General features: G+C 59.5%; 1 protein-coding gene across 1 annotated transcript; it reads left to right on the forward strand.

Annotated features, from left to right (window-relative positions):
- The first annotated feature begins 3,468 nt into the window (after positions 1-3,468).
- On the forward strand, positions 3,469-11,805 carry PPP1R1B (protein phosphatase 1 regulatory inhibitor subunit 1B). The gene is made up of 7 exons (XM_057716257.1): positions 3,469-3,549; positions 5,244-5,304; positions 5,595-5,617; positions 6,060-6,135; positions 9,280-9,486; positions 10,802-10,921; positions 11,001-11,805. The coding sequence occupies exons 1-7, from the start codon at positions 3,469-3,471 to the stop codon at positions 11,048-11,050; spliced, it is 618 nt and encodes a 205-aa protein (XP_057572240.1). The 3' UTR covers positions 11,051-11,805.
- Positions 11,806-12,120: the final 315 nt, after the last annotated feature.

The following is a 12,120-nucleotide window of genomic DNA, read 5'->3' on the forward strand; positions in this document are numbered from 1 at the left end:
CGCGATCGTCCGCTTTCCCCACCTCCTTCAAAGAGAGCAAAGGCTTCACACTTCCAGAGAAGGGTAGAATGTAGTGCCTCCTGCATGCTGGGCACTGTGGCAGGCAACAGGCAATGATACAAGGAGAAATGGTATGCTCAAAATGGTGTGCTCAGACCTGCTATACCTTAACAGACATCCTATGACAAACTTTATTTGTCAGTCCAAGCAGAAAGACCAATAGTTCACTCAGAGTTAAGTCAAACAAGGTCTTGAATTTGTTCCTTGGACCCAGCCGCCCGTGCTTCTAACTCAAGAATAATAACCGAGGAGTGGCATATTATTTTTACATCTCATTTGCATATGATTAATTCTAAGTCAAAGAGAATGAAGGTCACCCTGGCCCCTTGCTTCTTAGCCTCTCTGGGACGTGCTTGACCCTGGCCACTTCCCACAGCCCCTGCTGGGCTCCCGCATCCTCACCAGCCCCTCCCCACTCTTTGCCCCTGCCCACACCTCCCCCAGCTCCCAGAAGTCCCTTTCCCTTCCTCCTGTCACCCACGCAGCCCCCGTCACCTGACCGCCCACCTGAAAAACTTTTCCCCAAGTTCTTGAGAAGTCGCGTAGGATCCAGGAGAGAAAAATCAAAGTAATAAAACCTCATTTAATTCCTAACGGAGGGCAGAGCTGTGAGCTGCAATTATCTTAATGCTGAGCTATTTTTACTCTCTCTCTCCATCTCTGTCTCCTGCCTCTCTCTGTCGTGAGGCTTTCTCTCTCTCCCTTTGTCTCTCTATCTCTCCATGTGTTTTCTCGCTGTTTCTTTTCGATGTTTCCTACCTCCCCCTCCTTTCTCTCTCTCACCTCCTGTCTCTGTCATCCTTCCTTCCTGTCTGTCCCTTGTGCCTGTACCTCAGTCAGCCAGGTTCCGCCATCGCTCTTGGCCCCAGGGTTTAGCAGCCAGAGCTGTGGGTGCCTGGGCAAAGGTTGGGGGAAAGGCAAAGACCCTCCCTTCTACCCCTGAAGACCCCCATCTTCCAGGGTCACCCAAGAGAGGAGAGTCTCCCTTCCCAGCTGCCCCAGCCTGGGTCAGGGGAACTTTCCCTGATTCAAGGACAGCCAGATCTCCCATCCTTTTAACAGAACCTCTGTGAACAAGCCCACCCTGGTCAAAGGAGCCTCAGCCACTGTGGTCCCTGAGGCCCTCTCAGCTCGGATGGGCTCTGAGGTTCCACTGGTAGTGATGCCTCCCTGTCCCTGTGCTCTCGTTACCCATCCAGCTGTCCTCTGTCCCCTTCATCCCCCCCAGGACCTTCCCCCCCACCAGCACCGGGAGCCACAGGCCTCTCAGCCTCATCTTGGCCCAGTGGCCACTCGGGTTACTGCCTGGGCTGTGCCTTTGCTGTGCGCCTTCTGACCCTCAGGACCTCTTCATCTGCACTGCCAAATTGGTCGTGACCACACCCCACCACAAGCCATCTGAAGGAGGGGTCTGGGCCAAGCCAGGGGCTGCCAGAGATGCCCACACCCCTGAGCCAACAACCTGGCATCTGGCTGTTTCCCCACAAGCATAAAAGTCAACAAACACAGCGGGACCTGAGCCAGTCCTGGGGGTTGGGGGGTGGCCCTGAGCAGCCAGGGCTTCCAGCGCCCATGGGCAAAGCTCTGCCCTCCTGCTACCCTCTCCTCACCCCCAGAGTGGGCTCGGACTCTGGGACACTGCGTTGTACCCCTGACCCCATTTTCACAAGACTCCTCTGGCCTGTTGCTCCCTTCTCGCTCTGCCAAGGACCCAGCACTCCGGGGCTGGGAGTGGAAAAGTTGCCGGGTGGGGGAGGGGGATGCCTGACTGTTCCAGGCCTGAGCGTGACCAGGAGAGAAGAGAGCCAACACAAACAGAGCCCCAGGAAGACACACACATATGTACACATCTACATACACACCCTCTCAGCGCCACAGAGAAGCATTCAGGCCCTCGCCCCTAGGCCCACAGAGGGAAACACCGGCTCCAGTAAAGATACTCAGGACCCGGACAGATAAACAGGGACACTCCCCACCACAGGGCCATCTCCTCCCCTTTCCCTCCTCCAGAGACACACACAAACACCTCTGCAGAGAGAGAGAGGCTCACACCTCAGAAATGAGCACACACACACCTCTCCCCCCTGCTCTATTCCTGCACCAAACTCAACACGTGATGGCACGTGTACTAATACAGTCTGCCCCCCACACCCCCGACTCTGTCCCCCTGGGCTGGCTCTGTCTCCCCCTCATTAGATCTGGGGAGAAAAGGCAGCAGACACGTGAATCCAGGGTACATCACAGCAGGGACACATTTCCCCGCCCCCCCAGGGGAGTGCTCCCAGGATCACAACCTCATCCCCCTCTACTGTACAGGCTGGAGCTGTGGATACAGTACCCCCACCCCCCCTGCAAGCTGGTACAGCCTGCCCATCACCTTGACAGCCTCTGACATCCTCCCCCACTCCGCCCCCTCCCCCCCCCACAGTCTTCCCACGCGCTGCCACTCACACCCGCATCCTTGACACTGACACACTTACTCACATAGACTCACACACACTCTCACCACACCGACCCCCCTCCCCCCCCCACACACGCCCTAGCTATAGGCACCACAGGGCCCCTGGCACTCACTTTCACACACTCCCTGCCATGATGACTGACACGTGTCCTCCCACGCACAACCCGCTCCTTCACGCTCACTCGCTTTCTAGGACACCCCCATTCACAGCGTGACACGCTGGTGGTATTCTCTCCACGACCTCACAGGCCTCCCCGTGAAACTCCAAGTACCCAGGTCAGGAAGGGGTTAAAGCCAGAGTCCCGTGTCCCCGCTGCCCCTCTCCCCTCGGCCTCCCCCCATTATCCTCCCTGCTGGACTCCATCAATAATGCTGCTTCAAGTTCTGGGGGGACGGCAGGGGGCCCCCAGCCCGCTCCCCGGTCCCGGCTCACACTCCCCGCCCTCCTCCCGGCCCCGGGGGAACACGCTCCTCGGCGCTCATTGGCCGCTGTCTCCCGAGCCCTCCCACCAAGCCCCGGGGCGCCAGTCCCAGGCCGAGGGGACGGGCTGAGGACCCCGAGGCTGGGGCCGGGAGGGTGCGGCCCGGAGAGACGGAGCGAAGCAGAGACGCAGAGACACGCGGAGAGGGAGCAAGGGAGGCAGAGGCCGGGCGGAGAGACACGGAGAGAGAGCGAGGCCGGGAGGGGAGAGACAGCGCCCCGGACCCGCGAGCCGGGGAGCCCGGGGGGCGCGAGGGGACCGAGGCGCGGGCGAAGCCCGGAGCCCCGCGGGACAGCGGAGCCGGCGGCCGCCCCGCGCCCCCGCGCGCCCTCGGCTGGCCGGCGCGGTATTTTTATCCGTGCGCCAACAGCCCTCCAGCTCGTCCCCGCCGCACTCAGCGCGGGGGAGCCGCGCCCGGACCGCAGCCCGGGACCCCGCGGCGCGCGCCCGGCCCACCCGCCCGCCATGGACCCCAAGGACCGCAAGAAGATCCAGTTCTCCGTGCCCGCGCCCCCCAGCCAGCTCGACCCCCGCCAGGTGGAGATGGTAAGGGGGCTGTGCCCCAGTCCCGGGGGCGCCCCGCCCCCGCCCCCCACTAAACACCCGGGCTCCTCTGAGCTCTGGGGTCGGAACTGGCCTGGGGGACGGGGACCGAGGAGTCCCGGGCCACCTCGGACGCGGCGGGGGCGCGGGGCAGCGCTTGAACTTCTCTGGAGACTCGTGCAACTCCCCGCCCCCCCCCCCCCCCCCCCCCGCCCCGGGGCCTCGGTCCTGATCCTGGGGCGGGAGAATCCCGAGCGGCCCCGGGGAGGGAGGGCTGTCCTCTGGACCCTGCACAGTGTCCTCCTTCCCTAAACTCCCACGCGGACCACTGGTGCCGCTCAGATGTGAGAAACATGGTACACGGACCCATTACACAGAGCAGACCTCCGCCCGGCTGCCCCACGCTCTGGCTTTCTCTCTAGTTCCACCCTGCGTGCCTGGGCTGGGGTCTCGAGGACCTTGTCTGACCTTTAGACAGAGCCACCACGGGGGGTGGGCGAGGGTGGGGGGGGTGATGACCAGTCATCCCAGAAGTCAGAGGTCCTCACACAGACAGCTGAGTTCTCTGGACAGCCTTCCTGGGGACTGGAGGCCTCCAAAGGTGGGGGTCGGGGTGGGATGTGATGGAGGGAGAGAAGAGAGTTCTGCCCACCCCCAGCCCCCTCCCCCAACAACCTAGCCATTCACTTGTTGCTGAGATGCTGCCGGCACCCAAAAGAGCAGTGAGAATGGGGCCAAATCATTTTTGGGAGAGATAGGGGGCCTTGCGGGGTGGGTTGGTTCCCGGGCCCAAGCAGCTTTGGTCTGGAGGGCAGTGCTGGGAGCTTAGCAGAGGGAGGTGGCAGTTTCAGCTTAATTCACCTGGTTCTCTTTGTGCATTTCCCTGGAGCTCCAAGGGGACCTAATTAACTGACAATTGGTCTGATTGCCAAGCTGGGGGGAAGGGAGGCAGTTATTAGGAGAGCTCAGTGCCACCCACCCCCAGCCCCCACCCCCCAGCTTGACTCAAGTATCAAGGAGGGCAACTTTTTATTTTTTATGAGGACTGGGTGAAGAGTTCTGCAGCCTGAGAGATACTGCTAGAGGGACCCAGACCCAGGCCCCCAGAGACCACCCCCCAGGCCACTGTGGGTCTAGGGCTCAGGCCCACACCTGAGCCTCCGTGTGAGGTTGGAGGTGCCTGCAGTGCCAGGCTCAGCCTGCCTCTGCAGCTGGATCCAGTTTCTTTGGAGCCCTTGAGCTAACCTTAGGTGGGCAGGGCCACGTGGGTACCATGGCCCGTGGAGCATCTTCCACAACCAGCTTCGGGTCCCGAGGTCTGATGTCTTCAAAAACGGGAGAGGAAGGGCCTTGGTAGGGAAAGATAGAAAGGGAGGTGGAGGTTCTGGAGTAGCCGTGGAGTGGGATGGGCATTGGCTGGGAGCCACTGATGGGTTTTTCTTGTTCCTTCTCTGCCTTGGCATGCTGTGTGGCCTTGAGCTCTTTGCTGAACCTCTCTGAGCCTTGGGTTTTCAGCTCAGTAAAATGAGGGGGTTGGGTGAGCTATGGAGTTCCTTTCAGCTCTGACAGTCTTTGATTCAAAGGTTCCCTGGGGACTCCAAAGCACTGTTTGTTCCCTGCTGCCTGGGTGGGGGGTGGGGAGTGGGCTGCAGGTGTCTGTCCTGTCCCTCCCCCCATCTCTTTCTCTATGTCCTTAGATCCGGCGCAGGAGACCAACCCCTGCCATGCTGTTCCGGCTCTCAGAGCACTCCTCGCCAGGTGGGCCCCTTCCCTTCCCCTTAGTCCTGGCCCCACCCCAACCCTGATGCCTTCTTGGGGCCCCTGCCAAAGTCCCATGAGCAGGAGACTGAGCAGAAGATGCAGGGGGTGAAGGTCCGGGAGCCCAACTCCACTGGGTTCATTTATTGGCCAGGCACCTCCCAGTACCAGGAAGGAAAGGGCACAGAGACTGAGACTTTGGGGAAAGTAATTCGGATTCTTTCTCTCTTCTCTCTCCTTCTCCCTCTTCTCTCTTCTTCCTGGCTCGGTTCACTGGTGGCCTCCCTCAGAGGAGGAGGCCTCGCCCCACCAGGTGAGTTTCCAGGGGCAGCAGGAGGAAGGGATGCCAGGGCCCTTTGTGATGGACTGGACGGGCTTCCTTCCCAGCTAACACAGGGTGCCACCCAGGAGGATATTAGCATATCAATTGGCACCTCGGTGAGAGTGCCTGGTGCCAGGGTGCCACCAGCACCCTGCCCTTGTCTTTCCTCTGCCCTTGTCTCTCCACTGCTCAGACTCGGGCTGAGCCTCCAGAACCCGGGGTCCTGCCCTGAGCCAGGCCATGGCTATGGAGGCCCTCCCAAAGCCACCAGGGAACCTCAGCCTGGGTGCAGGACCTGAGGGGGCAGTGGTGCCTGGACCCGAGAGCAGAGGCTAGATCCGTCTGCCCCAGGGTTGCCCTGGTGGGATGGGATGGAGGGAGGGGAAGGGAAGCGGTCACTGTGAGCCCATTTAACCTGGCACTTCTTCAGCAGAGAGCCTCAGGAGAGGGGCATCACCTCAAGTCGAAGAGAACCAACCCCTGTGCCTACACACCCCCTTCACTGAAAGGTACTCTCCCCCACCCATCAGTCCGGCTGTCCCCTTGACCCCTGGAACTGGGCTGACATTGGCTGTGTATGTGACATGTTGAGCTTTTGTCGGTGGGGAGGCATAATCTCCCAAACCCTACTTAGAGACCAATTCTTTCTTAATTTGACCTTGTAAAAAGAAGGAGCCCAGAGGCTGAAAAGGGTGGCGTGGGTCTTAAAATCAGGTTGTGGGGTTGAAAGAAAAGAGGTATATAACAAGCAGGCATCCACATAAAGACTCAGCTCTGTGCCTCCTTTGCAAGCAAGCAATGGCCCACCTCCCCTCCTCCTCCGCAAAGGGCACCTTCTTTGGGCTGCACCCCTTGCTCTCCTCTCCCATTCCCATGCTATTTGCACAGGTCTGCACACCGATGCTTCTGTTCTTGCTTTTCCTTTCTATATCAAAAGGCAAGTCATTCCTATAGCACTCACTTATCGAACACCTAGTGTCTGCCAGGCCCCCGTGGTGGGCGCTGGGCAAAATAAGAGTGAGAATTGGCCTCAGCCCTCCTGGGGCCCTTCACCTCCAAGGGTCAGGGAGAGTGACAGAGGAGAGGGTGTTTAAGCTTGGACTTGAAGGATGAATAGGAACTCAACAGGTAAGCCAGGCACAGAGGGGCATTCCAGGGAGAGGGAGGAAGGTGTGCAAAGGGGAGCAGGTATGAAGTCACAGGGGGTCTTCAGGGCTGGCCTGGAGACTTGGCTTCCAGCGGGGGAGCTGGGGGAGATACACCTGCAAGAGAAGGTGGGACAGGTGGCGTGGGGGGGTCCTCTTCCTATCTAAGCCATAGGATGCCTTCCCACCCCCACATCAGCTACCACTTGAGGCTCTTCCTCCCTGGCCAGCCCCCTCCTCCCACGGAGGGTGGGAGGGAGGGAGACTGGAAGGGTGTGCTGTGAGCTCCCTGTGGGGTGGGTTTAATGACTTCCCAGCAACTGGCCAAGGTCAACATGTGCACCTGTCAGCCCTCCTGCCAGGGTTGGGAGCAGAGAGACTGGGAGGAGAGGAGAGAAGGGCAGGCATGCTTTCTCTTCCTCCAGGACAGGAAGATGCAGGGACAGCAAGTGGGCAGTGGGTTCAGCTTTTGGAAGGATTTCCTACCTGTAGGGATGTGGGGAAGGCCAGCCCCTGAAGCACAGCACACGTAAGGGAGAAGGTGCAGGAGAGAAAAAAGAAATCTCTCTCCTCCCCATCCTGGGCTGCGTGGGGGGCAAGTGGCTGTGAGAGGGAAGAACCACCCTTGGGCTCTTGATTGGAAACAGGGGCAGAGGGCTGGGGTGAAAAGGATAGGGCCAGAAATGGGCCCCCACCCCCACGGCCCCTTTGGGCTGTGACCTCGGAGGGTCTGTGTGGGGAGAGGCAGGGCAGTGGGAAGGGGCGGGGGTGGGGGTGGGGTGGGCTATGCTGGGGACCTTGGAGCTTGAAAAGGGAGACTTGGGTGGGGGGAGTTCAGGGTTACAGAGCTGGAGACAGAGAGAGAAGGAGACAGTCAGGAGGGGGAAGGGGAGACCCCAGAGAGCCCTGAGAGGCACGAGGCAGGCGGGCGCAGGCACAGGGCTGCACACACCTATTGTTGTCGCTGTGGCTCACGAACTGAAGAACTGAACTCTCCTCCCCCGGCTGCTCGAGCTGCCACCTCCTCTCCTCCCTTCCTCCCTTCCGCAACCCTCAGAGGACCCTTCTGAACCTGAAGGGCACTGTGTTGTAGGCTTCAGCCCCCTTCCAGGCAAGGGAAAGCACCTGGCAGGGTTGGGGATTTGTAGGGGGAGACACCCAGGGCCCCCAAGGAAGGGCAGACACAGAGTCTTGGCTTGAGGGGGGGGCTCTCCAAGGCCGCACTCTCGCACTTGGCTCAAGGTGAAGCTTTGCCGCGTCCCCAAGGACAGGGCAGGGTGATTTATTGCGTTTTATTGCCTGGGTAGCTTGCCCAGAGCCAGCAGGAGGCCCCGGGTGGAGCTCGGGGCGAGGCAGGGCAGCGGGGCAGGCACAATGCACTCTCTGTGCCTGTCCCCGAGTTGGCAGGAGTGTGGTGCCCTGCTCCCTACAAGGGAGCTTTCCAGCCTGGATCTACCCGCTCTGGGCTGCTGAGGGGAGGGGCTGCCTGCGGATCAAGAAGGAGCTGCAGCAGCCCCAGCCCCTAGCTCGTCAGCATCCGGTCTCTGGGCCTTGAGTTTAGTGACCCAAATGCTCTGCAATCCCCCCAGCTCCTGGCCCCCGCTGCCTCTGCCCTCGTCACTCCTCCCAGGGTCCCCTCAACCCCTGCCATTCTCCCAAGTCTTCCAGCCCTGGCCCCTTTCTCCTAAGCGCCAAGTCCTTTCCATCGTTTGGAAACTTCTCTCCAGCTGCCCACACTTTTCCCTTCCTAGGTCCTATCCCGGCAGGCCTTGGTGGTGTTGGGGGGGTGGGTGGTGTTTGCTGCTTTCTAGGTCCCTGCAGAGGGAGCTGAAGCTTGGGGATGTGGGTCAAGATTGTGGGGGCCGCCTGTGAGCATGCCACATTCCCCGCACGGACTTCACCGGCTGCAGACGATTATGTCCTTGGTCTCAGAATTGTTCCTACCTCTTAGAGCCTGGGGCAGAGATGTGTGGAGTAGCATCTATGATGGGGCAGTGCCAGGCAGCGGGGACCAAGCCCAGCATGGGGTGCTGGGCAGGATCGGGGTGAGCAGTGAGCCCTAGGCAGGCTGGGCGCTCCCCTAGAAATAGAAAGGGACAACCCCCCCAGGGCCTGGCCCCCAGGCCCTCTGCCTTCTGCGGGGGCTATAGCTGGTGGACAAGTTCCCAGCCAGGGAATGTTAAGCTGCTGCGGTGCCCGCCTGGTCTTGTCCAGCTTGGCACCCTATGGTGTGGGCAGCTGCCTGGTGCCAGCCTCTGGGGGACCAGAATCTTTGCACAGCTTAAGAGCCAAACAGGATCAAGAATCTACCCCCTGTTGCTCTGCCCTGGTCTGGCCCCCAGCAGGCTGACCTGTAGCCTTTAGCTTTTGAACTAGACCTCTGCAGGGGTTAGCTCTGCCCGCCGGCCCACAGGAAGGAGGCTGGGGGTTGGGCCACGTGCCTCTCCCGCTCCATGGGCTGCTTCTTAGGCCTGGCTGACCCTTGCCTTCCCGGTTCCCCTGTGTCAGCCGTGCAGCGCATTGCTGAGTCTCACCTGCAGTCCATCAGCAATGTGGGTGAGAACCAGGCCTCGGAGGAGGAGGATGAGCTGGGGGAGCTGCGGGAGCTGGGCTACCCAAGAGAAGAGGAGGAGGAGGAGGAGGAGGAGGAGGATGAAGAAGAGGAGGAGGAGGAGGACAGCCAGGCCGAAGTCCTGAAGGGCAGCAGAGGGTCTGGTAAGCTGAAGCAGCTGTGAAGCCTGGGTTCCACCAACCAAGGGTTAGGTGGGATCCTCCTTGAACGTCCTGGGACACCCTCTCCCAGTTCACAGTGTCTCACACATGTAAGCTGCGGGCATACCACAAGGACATCCCCACCCTCTCACCCCACAGGCCTTGCACGCGGTCTTACCTGACAGCTGTGCTGTTCCCATCCTTGACTCAGTCCTCCCAATCAGTTTTCCCCTAATAATTCCTCTCTTCCCTAAGAACTGAGGCACATGAGGTTTGAAGCTAGACCCACGAAAGGACTTCGCACCCATGGCAGTTGGGAGGGGCAAGGAGATGAGGACCAAGAGCGTCCAGTGTCCCCATCACATTCTGAACACAGGATGTGGTCTCTGCTGGGAAGCACAGGGCTGGTTGATAAGCCCTCTCCAGGAACCTGTGGTTCTCTCCCCCTTTTTTATTTCCTAGGCTGGAGGTGAGAGGGTGCCCTCTAGTGTCTAGATGGAGAATGTAGGATTCAAGAACCAACTGCAGTTGTCTGCACCTCCAATCCCAGCTGCCTGGGAAGAGAGGGGCCAGGGAGGGGCCTAAGACCTCCAAAGAAGGCCTCAGAGCTAGAGAACCCAAATCCCAAAATCTCCACAGGGGGTCCCAAGGCCCAGAGAATTCCTAGACAGGAAGATCTCAGCCCCTCCCAGGACTGTTCTTTCCATGCCCAGGCCAGCCACATCTATCCCTCCCAGTGCCCATTAAATGTTTTGGTCCCCTTATTTATGGGGCTGAAAAATAGCCAACCACCTCTGCTTGAAGTGTGCATCCCTTGAACCCCTCCCCCCCAAATGGTGTGGGCCTCCTCTCTGCATCGGCAGTGGGGGCATTGGCCATGGGAGCAAAACTCCAGTTGGAAGAGTTGAGTCAACTCCCACTGAGACCTCCCAGAACAGGTGAACAGGAGGTGAGAGGAGACTGTCCCCTCAGGAAAGCAGCAGAGCAGTGGGTCAGATGACAAGATGACCAAGGAGCAGTATCAATTGCCACCAATCCTGGAGTAGCTCCTAGGTGCCAGCGCTGGGCTGCAGGGTATTAACTATTATCTTATTTAAGCTAGTCCATGCAATTTCCCTCTTACCATCCCCTTCAGAGAGGTATCCAAGTCATACGGCCTGTCATTGGAAGAGCTGTCTTAGTCCAGTGCTCTCTGCACTGTACCATGATACCCTCAGAAAGCTCAGCCTCAGCCAGCTGAGAGACTCAGCTCCTGTTCCAGGACAGCCAGATGGGTACTCAGAGCCTGTGTTTTGTATCCCTTCTTTCACGTCCCCAGCTGGGCAGAAGACAACTTGTGGCCAAGGTCTGGAGGGTCCCTGGGAGCGCCCGCCTCCTCTGGATGAGCCTCAAAGAGACGGAAGCTCTGAGGACCAAGTGGAAGACCCGGCATTAAATGGTGAGGTGGGGGCTGGGGAGGCGGGGCTGGGATCTTCACGGACGTGGCCAGGCCCTAAGTCCCTCTGCTTGCCTTGCAGAACCCGGGGAGGAGCCACAGCGCCCTGCCCACCCTAAGCCTGGCACATAGGCACCCAGCCCTGCATCTTCCGGAAGGAAGTGGAGGGGGCATTGCTGTTCCCCAGAAACCCTCTCTGTCCCCACCCTATTTTGTACCCTTCCCCTCACTTGCTAGGGCTGTGGCTTCTGACTTTTAGAAGACTAAGGCTGGTCTGTGTTTGCTTGTCTGCCCACCTTTGGCTGATGCCCAGTGTCTCTGGGCACTTGCTGCCTGATGCCTACCCCTGCCAGTCATTCCCCCATTCACCCAGTGGGAGGTGGGTTGTGAGAGAGCTTGCATTGGGAAACCCAGGAAATGGGGGACAAAGGTTCATCCTTCACACTTCTACTCCCCAGACCCTCTCCCTTGGGCACAGGAAACCCATAGGGCAGGACCCTAAGATCTGGGGAAAGAGGGTACTGAGAACTTTAAGTGCCCATAGAGCCTTCTCCATCCCCTGGGGAATTCCAAGCTACCACCCCTCTCACTGGCTTCTACCAGGGCCCAGGATTCAGGCATCCTTTCCACAGCCTCAACATTTTGGAAATCTTCCCCTCATCACTAGCTCCCCAGCCTGGGTGCCTGGAAGATGGACTGGCAGACGCTGCTTTGTTGCGTTTTGTTTGTGCTTTGACGCCAGGAATGCCTTCTAGTATAAGTCCTTAGAGGGGCACACGGTGGGGGAGCCAGGCTCTCCTTGTCCTCCAGCTGCTCTGCCCTCTTCCCCTCTTCCCTGACTCCAGGCCTGAACCGCTCCTGTGCTGTAATAAATCTTTGTAAATAACTGTTGAGAGTCTTCTTTCAGGGGAAAGGAGAGGGAGGAGGTAACACGTTTCCCTATGTGGTGGTCATCCAAGGGTCAGGTCCTCGACCCTAGCGTCCAGTCCTCTAGTTTGGAGCCTTGACTAGATCCTGCTAGGGATGGCTGAAAGAGGCGGGCGGGGGGGCGCTGGGGGTGGTGGGGTGCTGGAGAGGAGTCCTTTAAGAGTAACTGAATTCCTCCCAAGGACCTGTCCCCCAGCCCCACAGGCCTCCCCACAGGAAGATCCCTTTTTTTCTCCACAGTGCCACGCCGTGTGGCCCAATAAGGATGATGCCCC

Source organism: Hippopotamus amphibius, chromosome 17 (assembly GCF_030028045.1).
Source record: "Hippopotamus amphibius kiboko isolate mHipAmp2 chromosome 17, mHipAmp2.hap2, whole genome shotgun sequence".
In the NCBI taxonomy this organism is placed as follows: Eukaryota; Metazoa; Chordata; class Mammalia; order Artiodactyla; family Hippopotamidae; genus Hippopotamus; species Hippopotamus amphibius.